This window comes from Anomalospiza imberbis, chromosome 4 (genome assembly GCF_031753505.1).
Source record: "Anomalospiza imberbis isolate Cuckoo-Finch-1a 21T00152 chromosome 4, ASM3175350v1, whole genome shotgun sequence".
NCBI classification, from domain to species: domain Eukaryota; kingdom Metazoa; phylum Chordata; class Aves; order Passeriformes; family Viduidae; genus Anomalospiza; species Anomalospiza imberbis.
Genome location: NC_089684.1, coordinates 23,278,312 through 23,302,465, shown reverse-complemented (window position 1 = coordinate 23,302,465; position 24,154 = coordinate 23,278,312). Strand labels below are relative to the sequence as shown.

Here is a 24,154-nt window from a genome sequence, read left to right as displayed (position 1 = left end):
CTATGCCACACTCAGAAGGGAAGAATCAGGTTAATTTCAGAAGATGGTCTTAGTGTGCATTCTGTGTTTGAACACAGTGGAAAGATGTCTGTAGCTGCTTTAGAGGGTTCCACAGAATGCCATGGGGTCATACCTGAATGTAATAGGGATTAGATAACTTGGGCACAGCAAAATTATCAGATGCAGTCACCTTAAAAGGAATAAATCAATGGTCAACTCTCTGTTATGTAGGAAATCTGTGCTCTGCAGGTGTCCACTGTGCTTCATCCCAACCTGCCCTTCATCCCAATCATGTTAACAATGGCTTTGTGATATTTCTGGGGGTTTTTTCTTTCATTTGGATGAAATCACTGTCTTTGTGACTGACCATCTTTGCTTAGATGGTTCCCAGCTATCTGTAATCTATTCAGGTTATTAGAATGTGAAATAGTTAAAGGAAAAAAAATTAAATTTTCCATTATTTTCTGCCACATTCTGTCAAGTAACCGGAGTTATTTAATTATGCATTTGCAGTAATCATATCTATTTATTAGTCACACGCCTATCTAAGCAAAATTCTCATTTATTAATTTAGTGTATCTTAAAGTACAAAATTACAGCTACCTGAAAAAAAATTTAATCCTTTCAAACAGTTTTAAACAATTGCTGCATAAAAACTCAAAAACCTGGAAGAACCTTCATGATCCTGGGACCTGACCATTTGCAGGACACGTGATATAAGCTCACCCAACAATCCCACAATTTCTGCCCAAACACAGCACACAGATTTCTCCAAAATCACTATCATAAAAGCAAACACCTGCTGAACTGAGAGACCTGGTTGGCTGCACTGTAAAGCATTCTCTGGGTTTTGAAGTCTGCTGGTAAATGTGGCATTCTGGAATAACCTAGTGCGACAGAACACAAGGAATACTTGCACATGTATTGATCATTAGTGACCCTCCCCATTTGACAGCCATAGTTCTTCTATTTTTCATGACCTAAATTTAAAACCATAGTGGTTTGGCATTTGATTCCTGTGAGATGGTGCAGTTATTCAAGAAAGACTTGAAGAGATTGTTTTTTTTTAATTGAATCCCACTTTCGTTTTTAAGTGACAGCTGTGAGGGGATGAGTAGAGAGCCAAACTGTCTTTTGGAGGTGTTCTGTGGCCAGCAGTGCTCAGGCTGAGCTGCGAGCACCAGAGCACTGCTGCTATCTACAGGTCTGCTCTGCACAGCACTCTCACTGCACACGGAACAACTCCTCCAACAGGGACGCCCGTGCTTGGGGATGAGGACCAAAACACAGACACTGAAGTATTCTGGCTTTGTGGAAGTGCAAGCTGGCAATCTGTAGCCTTTCTGTCCAGTGACCAACCTGTGCTAAAAACCTAAAATCAAGTGGACTTAATTAAAGAGAAAGACGGTCTCTGCTGCATGAGAGTACAATTTCTGCCTTTTTTTTTTTTTTAATTTAAAATATTTTTTTCTACAAATGAAGAGGAAACGTGCACTCTCAGGTGCAGAGTAAGAGGAAGTGTCTGCTCCCAGACGGGAACCCGCTCCCACCACAACACACTGGTGCACAAAACACAATGGTCTGCACAAGGGCTGGAAACCACCTTCGAGCCTGCATTGCTGAACTTTTAAGACCATTTGTGATATAAATAGAATTTACTAAAATTTAGTTGTGGCTCTTTGTTGCTTGGAATTCAATTATTTTTTCCTTCTGTGCCTTTTCCTCTGTAACCCAGAAATTTTCATAGGTGCTTTTCTATCTCTATCAGTAGAACAGACAAGACAACCTGGAATGGGTTAATCACTGCAGAAATTAAACACAGCAGCTTCCAGAAGAGGAGAACAACAATAAATAAATCTATCCAGCAAATACAAGCAAACAGTGGAGACATCAAAGCATCTATTTAACAAATGTTGTGGGTTTCAGAGTCAGGTTACCAAAGAGAGTATCAGATCACAAGCTTTCAACAAGCAATAGAGGAAGGGGCAAACTCAGAAAAAAGAAAAAATTATTTTTCCCCCACTAAAAAATTACATTTTCCTAGTAAGGAAATCCCCCAGCTTATTTGCAAAATCTTTATCTACAACTAAATGTCTGCCTGTCGACATGAATAGGTTAGTACAGAAGCAGAGCACCTTGCAGCCACAATTAGAAGCTCAAAGCACAGTCTGATCTGACACATGGGACCTCTCTGAAGATTTTCCCATTTGAGAGGCTAGAAAAGCTCTTTCAAAACTGATTCCCCAAGACCAGCAGGTGCTGCAGGCTAAAAACTCCTGTTCCAAATGACTCTTAGCTCCACACTGAGTATGCAGTTCATATGACTGCTTATGGGAAAATAAGTAGCTGTTTCATCCTCTTTAAATACCAGTTTCTCTGGAAACAGCTGATTTTTAGTACTGGATAACTGGTATGACTGGAAAGGAGCATTCTGTCATTTCCTTTTTTTTTTTTTTTTTCTTTTTGTGGAGTCCTGTCCTTTTGTCAAAAAAGTTTAGTGAGGAATCTGCCACACCTATAATAATTACTGTCCATGAAGTATCAGAGAATACAAATAACCTCAAGTATTGCAGGAGATCGTTTAAGCATTCAAAAGAGCATACACCAGATAATGCTCAGAAATTTCTCATCCACGAAGCTCAGTTCTCTTGGTTCTTCCAAAGAGGGAATGAAGCTGTACATTTCTAGCAGTTTATGTTCCTATTCCTGTTTCAGAAAGACAGCGTGAGCCCTTCAAAGCCTGCACGGAGGATCACCACGGCAATCAGCGGGTCAGGGTGCCGGGGCCGTGGCGAGGCAGACCCTGGGCAAGCAGCACCCCCCTTCCCTGGCAATCCAGCGGCAGGGCCATGGAAAGATGCGCTCAGAGGGGCAAGCCACAGCCCCCCTGGGCTCTGGGGGCTGGCTGGGGACAGGATTGAACACCTGACACTTACAGAATAATTCACAAGTTTCACCTCCACAGATTTCCTCGCTGAGCACTTCGGCGGACACAGAAGAGGCGAGGGGCATTCATTGATAGATCGCCGGAGAAAAACGAGCGGACAACGAAACGTTTTGGAATACGAACCTCTGTGAGGGACAGATTAAAGCAACGGGAAATATGAATTATTCTGGCCATAAACCGAGGTGTTAGCAGTATGGGAGGCACACCGGGCACCGCTGGGAGCCGGGAGGCTCTGGCTGCTCCTGCCGAGGGTGCGGGTCTCACCCTCGGGCCGGGGCGCTGCGGGGCGGCGAGGGCCGGGCTGGGAGGGGATGGGCCCCGCCCGGGGAGGCGCCGGCCCGCACTTCCTCAGCCCCGCGGAGGCGGCGGAGCAGCCGCGGGACCATGGCCCAGCGCCGGGAGCCGCGTCCCGCCGCGCCGCTGGAGCGGGAGCTGATGGCGCTCGGGTAAGCGGCACCCAGGGCACCCTCAGTGACAGCCCTGGGCGTGCCGGGACACCCGACGGGGCTGGCGGGGTGGGAGCCGCTGGGTCTGGCTGGTGGATGTCGGTGGTGAAGTGAGGGATGAGGAGGAAACGCCGGGTCTGTCTGAGCGACGCCGCCCAAGCGCTCCGTGCGTGCTGTGCGCCCTCGGAGAAGCCCAGCGCCTCGTCCCGGTGGCAGGGGTGAGGGGCTGGCACGGGGGACCGGGAGAAATAAAGAATAGTTAGAAAACCGAGAGCTCAGGCACACGGCTCGAATGTAGAGGAGAGCTGGCGGCAGGGGTGCACCTTCCCGCGGAGAACCTCTGGGGCCGTGAAGCCATTGCCATCGGATAGAGCCCGGGTTGTGCCGTGCCACTTCCCTGCGTTTCCAGGAAGCACCAAACCCACGCCTGTCCTCAGATCCCTGCCCTCCCGGTGCCATCCCTTCAGCTGCCTCCTTGTAGCTTGGCCTGGGCTCTGGTCTGGAAAGCTGCTGTCCTTGCTGGGCCCCGGGAGGCAGCAGGATTCTCAAAGGTGCCTGGGGCTTCAGGAGGGAGAGCAGCGGGCAATTCACAGCCGCTGCGAGGAGAACATCATGCTCACCGAAATGCAAAAGCCCAGGAGCAAAAAGGAAGGCCGAAGGTTGCAAAAGACCTTGTTCCCTGTCGTATGTGGCTCGCCCATTTTTTCTGCCAGTTAGTTTTGGTTTTTACAGGAGGAAGGCTCGGGTCACTTTGTCACCAGCATCATTGCCGTGGGCAAGGAGAAACACGGGCTGGAGGAGCAACATGGGTGGGTGCAGGCAGGGTGGGATCAGTGGCAGCAAAGCAAAGGGGAGGCAAAGCAGAGGAAAGGCCAGTAATCATTCTGACAAAGCAAAAAGGCTCTGGTGTCAGCTCTGCATTCAAAAAGAACTGGTGAAAAAAGTAAAGGTGTTTTGCTTCCCGTGTATTTGTGGATTTGGACCAATTCATTGCCTATTTTTACGATTCATTCACTTAGAGTTTCCAAGCTACTTTGTTGCAGTCCAATTTGTTCACTACCTCCACACTGGTACTACTTTCCCATATTTAAAAGAACGTTTTAATGAAATGCCTGGTAACTGAAGCACCTAACAGGTACAAAATTCAGTAAAGTCACTTTGCAGTGGTACCCAGAGTAGCCATTTTATACTTTTTCTTTACAACTGTAAGATTACGCTTATCCTAAAACAGAGTCTACAGGGAAGAAGGAAAGAAAAATTAGTTGCAGCTGTTGTGGGAAGCATGATTCCCAATTACCAGACTTTTACCGATTTCCACAATGTGGTCTGACTTAATATATGCCAGTAACATCTGCCTATGAACAGCAAGGACTTCATCCTCATAGATAGTCTTGTAGAAATACAGCTTGATATGGTACTTAATGTGGTACCCATAAGAAGGAAAAAGTACAAATTAGAGGGCTACAGATATGCATTTTTAAAGCTGTACCTTCTTTATTTTACTTCCACTTCAATGGAAAACCTAAACTTTTCACCCTCCCACAGAACACTCAGCATCTCCTTCAGGGAAGCGTGTTGAGTTAAATGTGTTAAAGTTGAATAAGCAATGCCAGGCAAAAGAGTCCCTTCAAATTATTAAACAAGGCCCTTTATTTTCAGCTAGTACTAAAGCCACTTTTTTTTTTTTTTTTTTTTTTTTTTTTTTTTGCCTAAAGATGCAAAAGAAGTCCTCACGCAGCAGACATTCTTGTAGCATAATCTGAAAGATTTCTTAATGTAAATACTTTTTCAGCTGTGACTAGGAGGTGTATCACACTCCAGACCATACAATTAAATTTTCAGTCATCACAAGGGTTTTCCATCCTAAACTTAGTCCCCTACTCTCACAGTGCAGAGTTCTCCTGACAGCTGATGCAGTGTCCAGCACAACTGGTGATCTGGTTCTGGTGAGGAGTGTGTGTCCAACAGAGACAATGGTCATTCAAATGAGAAGCAGCTTCAACATTCGCATACCTTTGGGGGGGAATTTGGAGCAGTTTATGTTAAAGCTTCTGCTTTCTGTAGCAAAAATCAAAGAAGTTGGATAAGGTTTAAAGAAGTGTGAAAGGGGAAGGACTCTACTCTTAAGAGAAAAGGCTGAGCACCAGGATATGCTTGTAGTTTACTAGGTTAGCTGCTCAACAGAATGGAAAGTTGTCAGCAATGTAGGGAAAATTCAGATTACAGTCAGCTTCATTGTATTGATGTATATATAGGTGGACCTAATGCTTAATGAAACGGAAGATCAAAACCAGAACACTTTGTTAAAAACTTGTTGCCTCACCCATTAGCTTTGTCCTTAAATCTACCAAAATGTTTAAACGGGAACACCGAAGTTTGCCAGAAGAGACATAAGCACCTTGGCTTAAAAGGAAAAGGAAACTGACAATGGGATTCTTCTCTGAAGGCCTCTTTGGTTATTGCTGGAGTCAATCTATTTTCCAGTTGCCTTTGTTGCTGTTAGAGCTGAAAACACAGCCAGAAAACTGCAGCATGGAGCTCCTGTGGCTGAGCACGCACTGCGTGAGGTTGGGGAATTCCGCGTGGCAGTTATTTGCGCAAGAGATGAGAATGTGGAGTATCGCATCATCCCAGTAATTACAGGCGGGTCTGGTAGCACAGTTTGTATCCCAATACAGCACAGTTTGGGTGACACTTTGTTTATCAAAAGTGAAAGGTACAGGGCAAAAGGAAACAAATTTTTGTAGCCTTTTTTCCTTCTACAGTCCAAACTTTGTCACCCCTGGCAGCAGAACTTTTATGCCCTTTCAGGTCTGACAATACCACGACAGATGATATTTGTAAGGTTAGACAATACATTTCATGCTTAGTTTTAGCAACAGAGGAGAAATTAAGCCACAGGCCTAGATCAGGTGATAATAAAAGTGTGAAACGGAGGAACATGTTAGACTGAACAGGGTAAAGGGTGATAAGAATTTTTTTCATCTCTATTTTCTAATTTAAGGAAGATAAAAATTAAAGTGACTAGAAAGTGGGCCAAATAATGGGTGAAAATCAGAATGAAGGCAGTTGAACGAAGGAGGAGAGAAAATTGAAGTGAAAAGCAGAAGCTGAACTAGTGAAAGTCTACAGTTAGAAGACAAACCTTAAGGCTGGATACAATGATGTTATTTCCTCTTATTTCTATTTTAAAAATATTTTCCCTCATATAATAGCCTCCTTGTATTCCAGCAAAGTACTTTACACAGCTTTGTGAATTTCAGTGTAACACATTGAAAGGATGTCTAATAAATACCAGTTTGGTTGCCTGACACCTGTAACTTCTTTCTTAGCATTCTTGCCCTTTTGGAGATTCGCTAGAGCTCTGTCAACTGATGCACCATTAAAAACATGGCCAAAACTTCACTTTCAGTGATGTGAGGTACAGAGAACCCTTTTGCAATTTTTAGATGATGGGCAATGCTTCTAGGGTGTGATATTAGGAAAAAAAAATTAAAATCCCAAACTACTATACTTGACAGATAAGAGCTGGAAGTTGCTGAAATACAGAGTGCCAAAAATAGAGAACTAGTGAGTCATTTTTTCAGTCATTTTTGGAGCACAGGCGTGTGAAGAGCATTGCACCCAGCCAGAGGAGATAAGACAGTGCTTTCCCATGCACTCCATCAAGCAGTACTGTGGACTACTGCTTTAACCTAAGAGTGGGAATACATCTTTGAGGCTAGAATATAGTTTCAAAGTGTAAGCAAATTCAACTCCTTGTGGTAGAAGATCTATTTAATTAAAAAAAAAATACCACAAAACAACAAAACACAAAATTTGTCAACATCTACCACCACAAAAAAAACCCACAAACAAACAACAAAAAAATCTAGTCAACCAACTGAGGGTAAATAACTGCTGTGAGTACTACTGGACTGAAGTTCTACCGGGAGGACATGTGGCTCATCTTCCCAGTAATCTGGGTCATTGTTACCTTTCAGATGTGGACAAGAGATGAATTAGACTTGCTGTGTTTCTGCTTGGCTCCTGCATCTCAGAGAGCTCAAGTGCTTTCCACCCACCACAGAGCACCAGCACTATTACCTCTGCTGCAGCAGAGGAGGGAGCTTTTGGGAAGAGAGCATAGCTCACCCAGCTGAACACCAAGAATCTCCTTCTTGCTTCACAGAAGGAACTTTGAATTGCCTGATTTTGTCACAAAAGCAAGCCAAACATGCACATGGCTTCTAATTCTATCCAGGCTACACCTGGATAGAACTTTTGTCTGAGAACATCTGATAAGGACACAAAAACTAAGTGTGACCTCTGCCTACTGCATTTATCTGTTAGCTGGGCATACCACAGAGTTATCACTCCAAACTTACACCAAATAGCAGCCAGAACTCCCAGCTGTGCTCTCTTCTGGTGCTACTATCTTTCATTTTTGTGAGGAAGAAAAGCAAGCGTTTCTACTGGTTGTTACACAGTTTGCACATAAAAATGGCTCAGAAAAGAATTATGCAAGTCACTCAGCATTCACCCTTTCATGGATGAGTGTTTGTATTCCTTGTGTATTCTGTTATTGTTAAAAAGTTTATCCACCTGATGCCAGCTACAAGTTCATTCAGTAGCCCCTATCTACACAGGCAAAATGTTTTGCAAAACATCCACATGATTTCTTTGAAAACAGCATTATCAGAAATGACAGATGCCATACCTAAGGGCACTCATCAGCAGGGGACACAGAAATGAAGTTTCCTTAACATTTTTCATTGGAACAGCTTGGGTTGCTAAAGAATGAACATTTTGAGGATGATGTTCTAACCCAGAGAGTTTCCCACCCCAGACTTTGCTGTAATGTATTCCTGATCTTCACCATGGTGTAGGTAGCTGTAGCTGCTGCATTAACTACAGAGAGAGCTTCTTAAGAGGAGATTTTAACGTGAGTGCATCCTGTTCTGGAGTTATGATGATCAGCACAGCTGCAGGAGCACAGCTGGTCAGCACAGTCATGGCTTGTACTACAGCAGCCACCAGCTTATTCCATGGGGAACCCCACTGGTGACTGTAGGGGCAGATCTTCAGGGCAAGGCTGTATGCTTTGCTGAGTTTGGGCGTTCTGGGGCACTGAGTCTCATTTCCTCCTCCTTCCTGTAAAAGCCATCAGTGAAGTCCTTCCTCTATGCCATCACCAATGCAGTGTGACATAAATAGGCTGATGTCTGAAAATGGTTTCTTTTTCAAAGGGTAGCAAAAATGATCTGACTGGCTGTGCTTGCCCCTCCTAAGACATGCCTTCACTGGCCATTCCAAAGAGCAGGAAGGATGGCATGGTCATCAACACAAGCTTGCTTACATGGAACGGGATAAAGATATTTAACATCATTTAGGAAGAAGTTAAAATAACAAGAATGGATAAATAACAGCAGCTATAAACTCTGAGCCTGAGATTGCTAGTCAAACTGTAGAAAGGGAACCCCAAAAAGTTGACCACACTTTTTATTCTCAATAGAAGAAATGAAATAATTAGAAAAGAGAAACCTCCCAGAAGTTTGTATACCTATCAGGAGGGTATACAAGGCCAAGGGAAGCCAGAAGAAGTGGGTTTGAAGCAAGGAAGGAATTTCTTTTATTTTATTTCTTGCGTTTCTCAGAGAAATCTCAATCAAGAACCTCATGCAATTTTTACACTAATGATGGTTTTCAGTCTGAAAGGTGTCAAAGTACAGAGCATATTTCTGGACTTGTTTTGTAGTGAATACAAAACTCTATAAAGATGACTTTTGGAAGGACTTCAGAAACATCCCAATTATCCAACATTATCCACCATGTTCAAAACCAAAGATTTAAGACAATTCAACTTTATGAAGGGCTTTCTAGGGGCTTCAATGAGATGCATGTTTGTAAAGCATTTTAATTTCCTTGATGTCTCATTTTCAGACAGCATGAAGGTAGATACAGTATTGTGTTTTGTATCAACAGTTTCCTGCCCTAGGTGTAACTCAGAAGACAACCTAAACTTCAGCTGAAGGTGGACTGCCTTTTACAGTTTTGCCAAATGAGCCATAACTCCCATCTTGATTTGCCTGCCAATTTCAATGAACTGGTTAGAAGGGTTTTTTTTCTGAGACAGATAAATAGAAGGATTCTCCCTGTGAAAAATAGTTAAATTTACCTGAAGTATACCTAGTAGTGTCTAACCACAGGACTGTTTGGGTTTATTTTTAGTCCTGGTGATTTCTACTTGTACTGTCAGCTCAGGCTTGATTGTGAGAGCAGACTGCATAGGTGTGCACTTGTTTACCTTCCTGGTAGTCTGTGATGCAAATTCTAAATTTTCTTCAGAATTTTAATATTTTACCTGTGTTTATGCAGCTGGAACAAAGTTTATGGGACCATTTTCACAGTGGAATATTGAAGTAACCTGATCAAACCATCTGTCACAGTCAGGAAGAGAAAAAAACCCAAAACTACGTGTAACAGTCTCTTTGACACCAAGATCTGCATTACTGTCTCCCATCCACTTCGATTTTTTGAGCTGAACAAGAGGAACATAGTAACATTTGAGGGATTTTTGTCTGAGACAGCAAGAAACTAGTACAGACTTGTCAGCAAAGTTTTAAAAGTGCACTTTCAAACAACATTATTTTCCCAATGAAGGGGTTTGTTATTGGTTTATCTTTTTTTTTTTTTTTTTTTTTTTGCATAGTAGTAACATTTCATTAGTCACTGGTTTTTTATGTGTAAAGAGAGTGTGGATTTAAACACAGAATTTTTTAAACATAAGTGACTTCTCTTTCAAAACTTCAGTAAAAGTTTTTTTTTTTTTTTGAAATAAGGTAACAACACAGTTATGAGTAACCTCAGATTAAATTTGCCTTCTTTATGACAACAACCACTCACAGATTTTCTCAACATCTGCATCTTTTGCACAGAAGTGAGCCAAATAATGTTATGAAATCCCACCCAAAACAGTACTGCGTTCTCAGCTGCAGGTCTGGCCATGCTGGTACGATCCTCCCCACATCAGGAATGATCTGACCTTTGCTTGTTACTTACTTGGGCAGTTAATCCCAAAGCGGATTTTGGCTAACAGGTGCTCCAGAGGATGACTCTTTGACTCTTTAAATATTCATTATTTTATTCTACTCTGTAGATGGACCACATTCTAGAGCCAAAACAGCAGTGCCCTGCCTGTATTGAATTTCACATGGATCTTCTCTTCCTCTGGGTTAAGAGTCTGGAGTCTCTCATAAAGCAATTCATCAGCCAGCTGGCCTTTCAAATAGGCAGCCGTCCAAATCCAGAGTTAAAGCTTTGTGTGAGATGCCAAGTTTGGTGGGAACTTGGGATGAACGGCTAAGGAGAAGGAGGATACAATTACACCTGGTTTCATGTCAAAGACTGCCATGATACAAGCTGTGGCAAGTGCTGAGGTGGCACTTCTGCTTTCAGTGAAACTGTGTTTCTTTGGCTGAAGCAGTGACAAGCTTCATTCCCAATGCTACAGGCGTTTAAAAGGAAGGGAAAGGTGACCTGGCACCACTCCACATACAGACAAGGGAAGCTTGCTCTCAGCAGAGCCTTGGGTGTAGTAACCCTCCCTCCTTCTGCTCCAGAGCTTCATGTGTGTGTGCATGGCTATGGTTATTATCATGTGCCTTGCAGGATTTCAGCTCCCACCTTTTACAGCTCCAGCTTTTTGTGTCAGTCTCAGGTTCATTTCCAGTGAGATCCTTGTCTCTTGTAAAAAATTGGGTGTTTCCATTGTGGAACATTCTGAATGGAAACAAACCCATAAACTACACTTCCTGGACTTCTTTGCAGGATTTTTTTTTGCCTGTGAAGTCCTTGCAAAACTTTTTCTATAAAAATGAAGCTAATTTTCACTGAAGATAAATTGAAACAATGTTTAGATGTTTTCCTTTGTTGTTCAGATCATACCTGGCCAAGAGGCAACAATAGCAAGATATCTTAATTTTCACTGAAATTTTGTCAGTTAATTTTGTTCCCATTAATTCCAAGGTTAGGCAAGCGTATTTAATTGCAGTTCTTGGCAGTGAAGATGCATTGAGGGAAATACAGAGTTTATGAAGAGTTTAAGCACTGCCTGTTTGGCCAGAAGAGGATGTGCACCAAAAACCATACATATATCAGGAAGTATAGCTTCTGAAAATAGACAAAGGATTCTGTATACCCCCAAAAACGGCTTTCACCTTATCAGCACAGACCTGAGTAATTTGTTGCTCATGCAAGTAGAATTTGCAGGGTTTTTAGATCCAGCAAAACAGTCAGCTGTTAGTGCACAACTTTGTGATAATGAAAAATAGTTTTTTGACCGTGTCAAAAGGCAGCCACTGCAAGGGACACAGATCTGTGTAAACTGTGAGTGCCTGTGAGGAGGGTGGCAACTCAAAATTGTAGAGGAAGGACTGCAACTAACACTGCTTTTTCTAATCCTCCTCCAAAAAGCAGCATCAGCCAGTCAAGAGTGGAGTGAAGGATACTTTAACCCCCTGTGTCTCCCCAGGTGGTACCATGACAATCTCACCCGACACGCAGCAGAAGCACTGCTGCTCTCCAACGGGCAGGATGGGAGCTATCTTTTGAGGAAGAGTAATGAAAGGGAAGATTTGTACTCCCTCTCTGTAAGGTAGGCTATGGACAGAGTGGACTAATCTAATGCTGCACTTACTTCCATGTTTGAATGTCACATGCATTACAGGTTTTAGTTTTTTCCCCTAGGCTTAAACTATTTTGAAATATATTCCTATTGGTGTAATTCCACTGAATGATATTTTGCTAGAGGAAAAAAAATTGGATTGGATTTGACAACTGCTCTCATTTTTCCAAATTATGATTTAATCTTATTGGTAGAAAACATAATTCTATAGAATGGCTGTAAATTTTCAGTCTGCACAATAAAAATCTGCATGTCGGTTAAAAGAGCTTAAGAAACAGCTGATGGGAGTAGAAAAGTTTTATGATGAGGACAGCAGCAAACATTTAACAGGTACTAATCTTACTAGTTTCTGAATCCCTGCATAGGAACTATCACCTCTGAAGGATGATCCAGACATTGACTGGTTTTACTCCTCTCTTCTGTGCTAAAGTTCAGTCTTAGCCAGGTCTGACTTAACTGAATAGCACCTTGTGAGTGATCAATGCCAGGGCCTTGAAGTCAATTACAACAATTTAGGACACAACTGTTCAGGATACAACCAACACAGAGCAGAGGAAGCCTGGCCTGGTTACTTCACTACAGAATAACATTTAAAGAATCTCCCAGAAGGAGAGAAGCCACAACATTTTAGCGAGGAAACTGAAGAACAGATGCATTAGACACACCTCTACCCTGCGCATTGGCTGGGTAGAGGTAACCAGCCCTAAAAATATTTGTAACGTTGGCAACTGTGTGATAAAAGCAGCCTTGACCAAAATTTTAAGCTGGTGCATGGAAGCTCATTCCTGCTGCAAACTGAGCCTCTGAACAATTCATGACCACAACTCAGCTGAACCACAGTAACTTTCTAAAATCACTTTGATACGTGTAATGCTGCTGGTGATTTCCACCCCTGACAGGAGCACAGCATATGCCTTTGAGATTGTGGCTTTCTGCATATTCAGTACCAGGAGCTGTTACAATTTGGAAGAGTAGGTGATTGGGAACTGAGGAAAGTCCGATTTGCACGTACCCTGTTCCCCAGGAAAGGCAATGATGAGGTTTTTCACCCACTTCTGACAGAAGATCTAGGAGCAAGTGTGCCTATACACACACTGTTGAAATTATTACCACTATAGGCAGCCATTTGTACAAAGGGTGCCCAACAGATCTTTTATTCTGTTCTTTAGTTTCTATTGTTTCTGGTGGTACATATTCTTTGAATACTGACTTTGATTTTAAAATGTTTTACAATTTTTCTTCTGGTTAATGTTATGTTCTCTTTCAGTTTTTTTATTAATATTAAAACTTAATTTTAGAATAAGTAATTCAGTTTTGTTCTGATATATTTATGTAAAAAAGATAACTTCAACAATTCTAGCTGTCATTTTCCTTCTGCCCTAAAATATCTTCTGTAGCTTTTACTTTATATTCTGCCTCAGCCTCACAAGGAACTTTGGCCATGATTATCGTTTGGGGTTTTTCAAGGAAAAAATGCTTAGCCATCCCTTGAGGTTTTTATTGACAGCTGTAGGAAGAGAGATCGCATATTGCCTGAAATCCCCTCCCCCAGCTACACGAGCCAGTTTGAAAAGGAAGTAGGAAGCAGAGTAGAATTTGCTCTCAGTGCAACATTGTCTTGAGAAATTAAACAAAAAGATGGAAACCATGTAATTGCAGCAGAGTCATAGCAGCTCTTCCCTGGTGTTGAGCATTTGTACTTGGCTTGTTGTGCCCCAGCTGACTGTAGCACAAAATATGTGGGAAGCCCATAAAGGCCTTCTTCTTTTGTTTTCTACAATATCATAAATACTCATTATTCAGAGATAAATATTGAAAGATCAGTTTGGAATCATAATCATCTTTGGAAGGGGCAATAAATGAAAGAGATGCTATAATTCATTTTCCTCACCACATTTTTTCAGTATATTTGCTATGTAAGTTTACTTTGGGTGCTAGTAACATTAACAAAAGTAACTTTTTCACTGGAGAAATACTTGCAATAAGTGCTCCACTGTCTTTTGAAGTCAAAATAATTGCCTACCCAGGAAGTGAGACCTTGCACACTTCTCTAAATGCCATCAGGTTTCATAAACAAAAGCTGTCACTTCCCTTACAGAACAAGGACCCTGGTTCATGTTTGTCAGTGCCCATCCTAGTGGAACCAATCATCCAAATACAGAAACAAAGCAAACAAATTCTAAAGCACTAGGTATCTAAAATTAAGTTATTGAACGTGTTTGGGTGCAAAACAGAGATAGCCTATTTTCCAAAGGGAAACAGAAGACATTTTCAGTGAGATTGGGATGCTACTTGAAAAACATACTGAGGCTGAAGTCCAATAAGTGAAAGCATTTTATCCTATTTAGGCAGAAGGTTTGAAATCTCTTTTGTGAGTCTTTTTGTTGATGCAAGAGTTAAATTAATCAGCTTGGCCTTTCTAGGCTTTCATCATCTCATATCTGTAAGTCAGCAATTAAAATCTGATTTTCAGATGTGTTGAATATTAGTGAGGGACAGTAATGGCAGTAGTATTGCTACTAGGACAGTGATTGGTCTGTGATCTGGGTCAGATTCCCTGTAGTGAAAGATGCTATTTAAGGATTGTATGTGCCAAATGCCTTTGGCATTTACATCTTGACAAATTTTCCTCTTTTATTTTAGGGGTAAAGATTCTGTGAAACACTTCCATGTTGAGCACACAGGAACTTCATTCAAATTTGGATTTAATGAATTTTCTAGCTTGAAGGAATTGGTTATGCATTTTGCAAACCAGCCTTTAATTGGAAGTGAAACAGGTAAGGAGAAACATATTGTGTGTATGAGCACATTTGTAGCCATGCTGCAGAAAGATCTAACTAAAAGGAACTTCTGTTGTGCTAACAAATAGATCTTCTGCTAAAGTGTTCATAAATTCACATTTGTATTTGTATCTAAATATATTCCACTTCAAAAAATATTTCAAGTTCTTTGAAGATAAACCACATGTAAGCTTATTGGGCTTTTGCTAACCAAGGCTATGAGCTCCTTTCAATTTCTCAGAGGAGGAAGCATTTCAAAATACCGGGAGGATTAGAACATTCTCAAAAACAGCAAAACCAAAGCACAGTGTTAGTGAGGAAATAAATATTCACCTATGAAGTTGAAATCCCCCAATAAGAATAAGTGGAAGAGCAACTTGAAATTGTTTCATCTCACTATTCTTTGTCCAGGGAAGGAGCCTACAGTGTTATGCTCCTCTTTCCTGCAGGGAATGTATTTTTTAACCAGCTCTCCTGTTCTGCCCGCAGTGCCATCACCATCACAGTGCCATCTGCCATCACAGTGATTTTTCTTGTTTTTAAGAGGAGAGAGAAAAGCACAAGTTTCTCTACCAACCAATGTGCTGCCTGAATTAAAGGGTCAAAATACTAAACTTGATTCCTACAAGTGAATTGAACACCATCAAACTAGATTCCCTGGAGAAACAAAGTGGATATTATCATGGCAATGTCAGTTTTATGTTTAGCTTCAAGTGTAAGAGTTGAAGACATGTCAGTACAAGTTAATGCCAAAAACTTCAGTGTCCTCTGTGGCAAGTGTATACAAATATCTCAGAGCAGTACTAATTATGCATGCAAGAGCCCAGTTAAATGATAGATGGCACATGCAATAACCGTAACATGTCACACACTAAATTTGCACCAGTACTCTGCTAACGCAAACATTAAATTCAAGGGCTCCTTTGCCAATTTCTTCCCCCAAGAAAAATGTAGTTGTACACCCAATCTTGCACTTGTATCTTTCAAAACACTCTCTTTTTAAATTGCTTTCAAGAATGGTTCAAACACAGAGCTCCCACATGTATCCTCTGTGCCAGTGAGCTATTTTTCCTGGGAAATCAGGCATGCACCCACAGGCCTAGCTCTGTAAAGATTTCAGATGACATAAAACTTGTATTTCCCCATTCCTCACTCCTTCACTGCATGTGCTACAGACACTAATAAGCAAGATATTTTATCTGATCTCTATGGATGAGATCAACCTTAAGGTTTCCTAATCAGATTCTACTGGTTCTGTGAAACCTCTAAGTCAGATGTGGTACAAAAAAAAAAAAAAAAAAAATTGAACGTCATATCAAGAAACCTTCCACCTTACCATACCATGGAAAACAGTAGAGAGGAAGAGAGAATTTACATTCAGGCAATATTCCTTCAGATACAGGTGTCAGATTTCTCCTGGGTCATAACCATGTTTTGTCAAAAATGAGGTAGAGGCTCACCAGAGTCAACTTCAATCCAAGCATCAGCAGATGCAGATGTGGCAGAATAATCTTGCTACAGCACAGCTTTTGCTAGATCTTGTGTATAATTACCAGATTATTTTGTACAATTGTCTTTGTGGAGCAAAAAAAATCCACAGAGAACTTATTAGAAAACAAATACTGTATAAAATGTTATATTAGTTCTTTCATTTCTGCAATGGAGCTTTTTATCCATGGCGTACAGATGATGATACCTTGACTCTATGCAACAGCTCAGGAGTAGTTTCTCTGGAATGGTGATGTAGATGTTCAATTTTATTTTAAATGGTAAAGCATAATTTTTCTGCAAGGCCAGATAGAAATAAACTAATGTTGACTTTCCATGTACAGCAAGTTGAATAGATCACATTTGCATACACCCCCTGTGCCTGCAAACAGATTTCAGCTGGTTACTTCAAATACAACTTTTCCACTTCTCTTTTTAGCTCTTCCCATTACAAAATACTTGTAAATTACTCATACATCTGTAGGTTTCAAGTCCAAGTTGTTACCAGTTCTAGCATCTCTCCTATTTAAGAACTACAATGTCAGCATAAAATTGAAATGGAGCAGCATTTGGTATGCTGTGACATTAATTTTAAAGAATGGAGTTAGACAGTGGAGCAGATACTATTTCAAGGACGTTCTTCACTATTTTGAAAAGTACAACACATTCACTATAGAGAATGCAGTTTTTTCTCAGGGGACATGCAATAAACGTGACCTTACTTGGAGAAAAAGAAGAATGGCTATAATGAAAAGTTTAACTGGGAAGAGCTGTGGTAAAAACAGTTGAGGGTGATGGTAATGTGGGTTTACTGTTAGGAAGCCTGTAGCCAAAGCTCTGGCACATTAAATGATTTAAGTACCAGCTAGTGGGATGTTGGCAAACCCAATGACTCTTATGGCCTCCTATCTAGTTTAGCATCCTGCCTGCCCTCCATGCCAGCCTCTGGGGCAGGAAAGGAATTTAATGAGTCAAGAGATTTCATGCAAGCATTTGCAAGGATAAAGGTTTTGAAAAGGTAACATATATTTACAGTTTTCACAGCTGCCTTTTTAATTTTAAGAAAGGTGAAATTAACCATTTTTCAGAGATGTAGCTACTGACAAGTTATTTTCTAAGCTGGACTTGCCAGATGCCTTACTCCTGCTCTTTTCTGTCCAGGAACTTTAATTGTATTGAAGCATCCCTACCCACGGCAAGTGGAAGAACCTTCCATTTATGAGTCTGTCCGAGTTCACACTGCAATGCAGACGGGAAGGACAGAAAGTGACCTTGTCCCAAATGCTCCCTCAGTAAGTTGTGTTCTGGTGGGAGGGGTGCTTCTGGCCTGAGTCTAGCATGATTGTTGGAGTGAGCTATGGAGTAAGACTGGTTATTAATCCCTTTATGGGCTTGCAAATACAGGAAGTCTTTGCCAAACAAGGCAAAACAAATACAGGCTTGCTCAGTACAGGCCCATGGCAAATAAAGGCTTTTATAATTGTTGTCACTTCAATGCTGTCCCTGGAAAAACATTGTCTGCAGCTGACCTGGGTGAGTCTGACTATCCAAACAAAGAATATGTGAAAGATTTCATTCTTGTGTTATCTTTTAGAATAATTTATTGTTATTAAAATTATAATGAATTTTAAAAAATGCATACACAAAAAAAAATATCATCATATACATTTGGGCCCAGTATTCTGGCATTTGAGACTCACTTGAACAGCAATTAGAGTCTCTAAATCCCTTGTAACTCATGTCTAGGTGAGACAGGTGGTTTCTCCAGAACAGTTTTCTCTGAACAGAGAGGAAAGTATTTTAATTATATACTCTATTTTTGGGGGGAAAGAGGAAGAGTTATGTTAACATGGGTTAATGAAGTTTGCAAGAAAAACCACTTCTGATGTGTCTCACAACCAACCCTTCATCACTGAGTTGCACTTTAACCTCCAAAGAAGCTTGACTTCCACACACCACCAATAAAAAGGTAATATTTTTTCAAGAACAAGTGTTAACTTGGCAAGATTTTGCTTTTCAGAGGTCTTACAGCCAGGTCCCTTCAGAGAATTTCAGTATCTAAGAAGTCATAAGGTCCAAGTATCACTCATGATGCCAGAGAAAAAGTTCAAACCCCAATTTTTCAAAAAGCACGTTGAACATAACAGGTTTTTCCTGTCAAGCATGGGCCTGGTTGAGAGAAGAGAGCAGCTCAGTAAGGCAGCACTTTCCCCTGGTTGTATTTGAGGAGCATTTCTGGGGATAATTCCACTGTCAGTTAAACCCCATATGCTCCTAGTCACAACCCGTACCAAGGCAACCATCCAACTTTCCTAAATGAAGTGTAACTGCAGCTATTTGGCTGTGTTTGGCTGAGAAGGTGCAGGGCAGAAGCTCCCTGAGGGAGGCACAGCCTGGAGGCTGCCTTCAGAGCCAGCACAGCTCTGTGTTCACCCTAAGGTGGCTGGATCTGCCCAAGGGGAGCATTGAAGTGAGGGCAAGTGGATATGGGGACTTTCCCAAAGAACTGATCCATCTTCCTGATGCAGGCAAAGAGGGGGATGTGGAAAGTAGAAGCAGAGCTCAGCCTCTAACCCCAATCCCTTTCTTTGTTACTTCACAGCTTGGTACCAAAGAAGGATATTTGATAAAACAAGGCAAAATAGTCAAGGTAAAGAAAACTTTTCTTATTACTTCCACTCTGTGATCTCCCACAGAAGTTAAGACAACGTGGAGCTGAAATTGCTCCACTTGTATTTCCCTGCAGAGAGGAACAATTTGTGTTTTGAGCAACAACAAAGCACAACTGTAAACCAGGGCAAGCCAGCACCTTTGAAAGTTTTTCTTTCCTATGTTTTAGACTAAACTCTCCCAAGACAGTTACCATTCATTCTTGATCTTTCAGAGCTGGAAAACAAGGTGGTTTACACTGCATAGGAATGAACTTAAGTACTTCAAAGACCAGACAGTAAGTAGCAAACACTAATTCTACCTTTTAAACATCTACACAGGCAGCTGCATCCTCCTTGTATCTCTGGCTTTTCACATCTGTATCACAGCTTTCCAAGCTAGAGCTTCCCAAACTGTCAGAAGGGTCAAACCTGTCAAGTGAAGTCAGTTTTGCTGATGACTTCTACAAGAGAGAGCAAATTTTACAGCTGGAAAATAATTTCTATGCTCTGTCAGTCTTAGCTACTGGATAGAGTTTACAGGGATTTTCTACACAGAATAGGTTGGAAGGGACCTCAAAGATCTTCTTCTTCCAAGCCTCCCCCACAGGCAGGGCTCCACTAGACCAGGCTGCTCCAAGGCCTGCCCAGCCTGGCCTGGAATACATTTTTGTGTTGCTTTGTTAAGTGGATTTTAAGCTAACAGCACAACACAACCTTTATTTGTAGCTTAGACACAACCTGACAGAGAATGTGCTGCTAAAATAGTTCTAAAATACTGGTAGTATCCTTTGCATTCAAAGGATTTATTTAAAAATTCCTTCTGAAAAAGATTAACCTGCAGCATCCTTACAGCTGCTGCTCCATTTCTCTCTTGATCTGAGCAAAGATGAGACACATCTGGAGTTTCTTTGCCCTTACAATGCCTTTGTTTGAAGTTCCTTCATAAACACAGCCAAGCTGTTCACTTCTGCCAAGCCCTATTTCAAGCCTCTAACAGATTTTTACACAAGAGCAGACAACTGCCTTCTCTCACCAAACATTACTATTTCTAAACACTTATGTTTTTGCAGGGTTTTCCATCAGTTTTCTTTTCAGTTCAACATAACTTGTATTAAGTTTGCAGGATAGCATTTCAAAGAGCAGCCATTAATGACTTACCAGGCAAGAAGAATTCCCATGTTTGTCAGGACTACGACCTCCTTCCAGGCAGCAGCTCCAGTGTCTCCTGGCACTCCTGTTGTTGCTGTGGGGCTGCAGGTACCTACAGGTGGGCAGCCTGCAGCTGATCCTGGGACACTATTTAGTATCGCACCACAACCCAAGGGGCTTCCTTCTAATGTAGGGTATTACTAACAGCCACTGAGTCAGCAAAAATATTAAGGGAAGATGGGAAAGCAACAGACACCTCCATACACCTGATGAAGGACCATGGAAACAGCTGAGGGTGTTTGGGCAGAAGGCATTCAAGCTGCCTCTTCTAAGGCCTTAACAGTGTGAGGCTGAAACAAATGGAGGAAGAGCTCTCACACCTCGGGAGAGTGAAACTCCTAAGGGAGATGGGTTGCTGTTATACACAATCTGTCTCTGCACCTGAGCTTGTCCAAAGAAACTTCTATGCACATACATGTGTGTGTGTGTTTGTGCGCATATGCTTCTCAGGCAGCCAAACCTATCGCTTCTGCTGCAAGCACTACTTTGACTTCACTTCTACATTTCTCCTTACCCAGCTTCATCCTTTTAAGGCACTTAGGAATTAATTCAATCTCCAACAGTTGGCTGGTCTGATAAGACCTATACCCATGCCTTTGTCTCTGTAAACCTTAGCTGGAAGCGGTACCAGATTTGCTGCTGTGTCAGTTACATTACAAGGCATCAGCCAAACCCTCAGCAGCTTCCATGTAGCTCAAACATTCCCGCAGCACGGATCTCCTCTCTTGCTTGTCCAGATGTGAACTGTCCTGCGTTTTTCATATTAAGCTCACTTCATATCATACCACTGATGTGATGCTTGCTAGTTTGTGCTTACAGTGTTACAGACATTGTAACTATGCCTGGAAAAACCTGTGGTGGTGCCTGTAAAGGTCTAGATTCACTGAAGATGAACTGAGATAACCTTATCTTCTGTTTTCATGTGTCCACATTTTAAAAACATTTTCTCTTCAAGGCTACGGAGCCAATTCGAGCACTTGACTTAACTGAATGCTCAGCTGTGCAATTTGACTATTCCCAGGAAAGAGTCAATTGTTTCTGGTAGGTTGCAGGATTTTTTCCATGTTGCTGGGAAGTTCAAAATAGAAAGGGAATTTTGAAATGTAAACCCTTGGTGATTGTAACCCTGCTCATCCTCTAACTCTCAAATCTGTTTCTGTCAGACAATCTCTGTCAGTCCTGCATGCCTTTGCCAAATTACTCCTGGCAAAAAGTGGGCCCGTGTGTAGTAGGCATTTTTAATTCTGTAAGCATCTATAATCATCACCTAGACTCATGGATCTTGGGGTCAGACACTGATACAGGTCACATGGTAACCTCTTCTGTGCCCAAATGTGGGTCTTTTATCCATAGAAAGGTCCTTATCCTTAAGGACTCTGGGCTGTAAATGGCTGTCACCCATTCTTGGTCAACCTCCCTCCTGGTGGCTGAAGGGCAGCACAGCCTCCCTGTCCTGCTGTGTCTCAGCAACTGTTGGCACAGGCCAGCTGGGCTCAGTTTTGGGGAGAACTGCCAGTTGTTCTAGCGACTTAAGAAAGCTTTGTTTACTTACAGTTTAGTGTTCCCACTAAGGACATACTACCTGTGTGCAAAAACTGGGATAGAAGCTGACGAGTGGATTAAAATCCTGCGGTGGAAACTGGTAAGGTGATGTGCGCTGTTACACGGCATCCCAGGCAGCAGCACCTGCTACTGCCAGCATAACCCCCCCAGGACTGGGGCACCCAAGTGCTACAGTTCTCAGCACCTCCAACAAGGGAGTACTTGTTCTGGCTGCCAGGCCAGCTAGATTGGAATATGCAGTTTTCACATAATCACAGAATCAGTTAGGTTGGAAAGGTCCTCTGAGGTCATCAAGTCCAACCTCTGATCAGTCAGGACCTTGTCAACTAGACCGTGGCACTGAGTGCCACAGCCACACCCAGTCTTTTCTTAAGCACCTCCAGGGATGGTGACTCCAACACCTTTCTGGGCAGCCCATTCCAATATCTAACAACCCCTTCTGTGAAGAAATTCCTCCTGATCTCCAGTCTGAACCTCCCCTGGCACAGCTTGAGGCTATGTCCTCTCATCCTGTCACTGGTTGCCTGGGAGAAGAGACCAAACCCCAGCTGGCTACCCCCTCCTTTCAGGGAGTTAGTGATAAGGTCACCCCAGAACCTCCTCTTCCCCAGGCTAACCACCCCCCATCCCCCCGCCCAGCTCCATCAGCTGCTCCTCATAGGATTTATGACCTAGCCCCTTCCCCTCCACTGCCCTTTTCTGGACTCAGGCACCTTCCTGAACTGAGGGGCCCAAAACTGGACACAACAGTCAAGGTGTGGCCTCATCAGTGCCACACACAGAGGCTTAATGTATCTGCCGGCAAATCCACTTCAGCATTTTTGGGATGCACTTTTACAGGGACACTCATTAGTAAGAAAAAAACTACTTCCATGTCTAAGGATGTCATTATATGTGCTTGGTAAACAATATGGATCATCAGCTCAGTCTGCGTGTCCTGGGTCATGATGGCAGGCATAAGGAGACAATATAAAGGCTTGAAAACCCTACTTCCTAAAAAAGATCAGAAATTGGGTGGGCTGTACTCACCCACATCCACATGCACGCAGACAAGCAGTAATGGGCTGTCTTTCTGTTCCAGTCACAAATACGGAAGCAGCTGGAGGAGCGCAACGCCACCCTCCGTTCCTAGCTGTGTGCCAGCACTCCTGCTCCACTGGCAGGAATTGCATCTCTCCACGGGGAAGGCATTGCTTACCAGGGGGCAGCCTCACGTCTCCAGTGCTGTCTGTGCCCCCACACAGATGTCACTGAGCTCTGCACACACGGGATCCTGCAGCTCTGGGTGCTCTGGGGCTGCCGAGTCACACGTGGGGATGGTTGCAGAACCAGGGTGTGGGCTTGATATGTGTGGTGTATGCCTGTAATGCACTTAATTCAAACACCTGCCATCTAACCACAGAAGTGGTCACTGTTCAAAATTTTTGGGGTTATTCAGAGCACTCATTAATTTATTGCAAGCTGCATCACAACTAAGCATCAGTATCATATTCTGTAACCTTGAACCTTTTATTTAAAACAGGTCCTTTCTGGAAACATTAAATACCTTTTTATTGCCTGTTTAGGCTTTAAACCGAAAGAAATATGACAGAATTACATTTTGTAAATAGTATCTATATTGCAATCCAGAGAGTAGTATTTCAAGGCCCTTTTCAAAGTGACAGATGTGTGACACTTAGTTGTGGTCAAACAAATTTTTATATGCTTTAGCTTTATACCACAGTGATGGTTACAAGGGTATGTTTGTTTCAAACAGCATCCGTAGGTAACATGTAAGCACACTTGTATACAAACCAGGGTTATGAGAAACAGTAGCTGCTTCCGGGCACTCATAGGACACACATTTAACAGCGTTGTGGCTTACTAGAGAGACAAGAAGTGGGATCCCATGATGTTGGTGCTGTACTCTAAACAGATGTTACATTTTGGAAGCAAAGTTTGACACACTGGAGAGGCTCAAGACCAGATTGACCCAGCTGCAAGATCCCCTGAGCAATCCTGTGCCTCCTCAAGGGCTGAGCAAAGAGGGGGGACCCTCACTCCCTGCACAACAATCAAATTTATGCTGAAACAGCATGTACAAACCTCTCCTGCTATGCAACACTGCAGTCTATGTTTGGTATTGCTCATGCAGAAGGTGTTTCGTAATTGCCTTTACTGGGAGAAGAGTGCAGAAGAGGAAGGCAAAAGCACATTGACAGAAGAAAGAAAATCTAGATTTGGACATATAAATAGCATTTTATTTCAACTTAGAAATTCAAAGTATTTGTAAATATTTTTATACAGACTGTTTTCTGAATAAAATGTCATTATAAAACTACCACAGGTCTTTTATATTCCTGCACTGTATTGCTAAAGCTTTGTCCTCCTTTCTCCCTTAATGAAGCTTTAACAAACTGGCATCT

At 42.2% G+C, this 24,154-nt stretch overlaps 1 protein-coding gene across 2 annotated transcripts; it reads left to right on the top strand.

The window, feature by feature from the left end:
• Positions 1 to 3,277: 3,277 nt before the first annotated feature.
• On the top strand, positions 3,278 to 24,069 carry DAPP1 (dual adaptor of phosphotyrosine and 3-phosphoinositides 1). Of its 2 annotated transcripts, XM_068187507.1 has the most exons (9): positions 3,278 to 3,393; positions 11,906 to 12,028; positions 14,702 to 14,835; positions 17,488 to 17,618; positions 18,929 to 18,976; positions 19,211 to 19,273; positions 21,142 to 21,227; positions 21,741 to 21,828; positions 22,831 to 24,069. In XM_068187507.1, exons 1-9 carry the CDS (start codon positions 3,332 to 3,334, stop codon positions 22,879 to 22,881), a joined length of 786 nt encoding a protein of 261 aa, XP_068043608.1. In that variant the 5' UTR covers positions 3,278 to 3,331; the 3' UTR covers positions 22,882 to 24,069. The 2 variants fall into 2 exon arrangements, with proteins under 2 accessions (XP_068043608.1, XP_068043609.1); XM_068187508.1 differs by lacking the exon at positions 19,211 to 19,273.
• Positions 24,070 to 24,154: the final 85 nt, after the last annotated feature.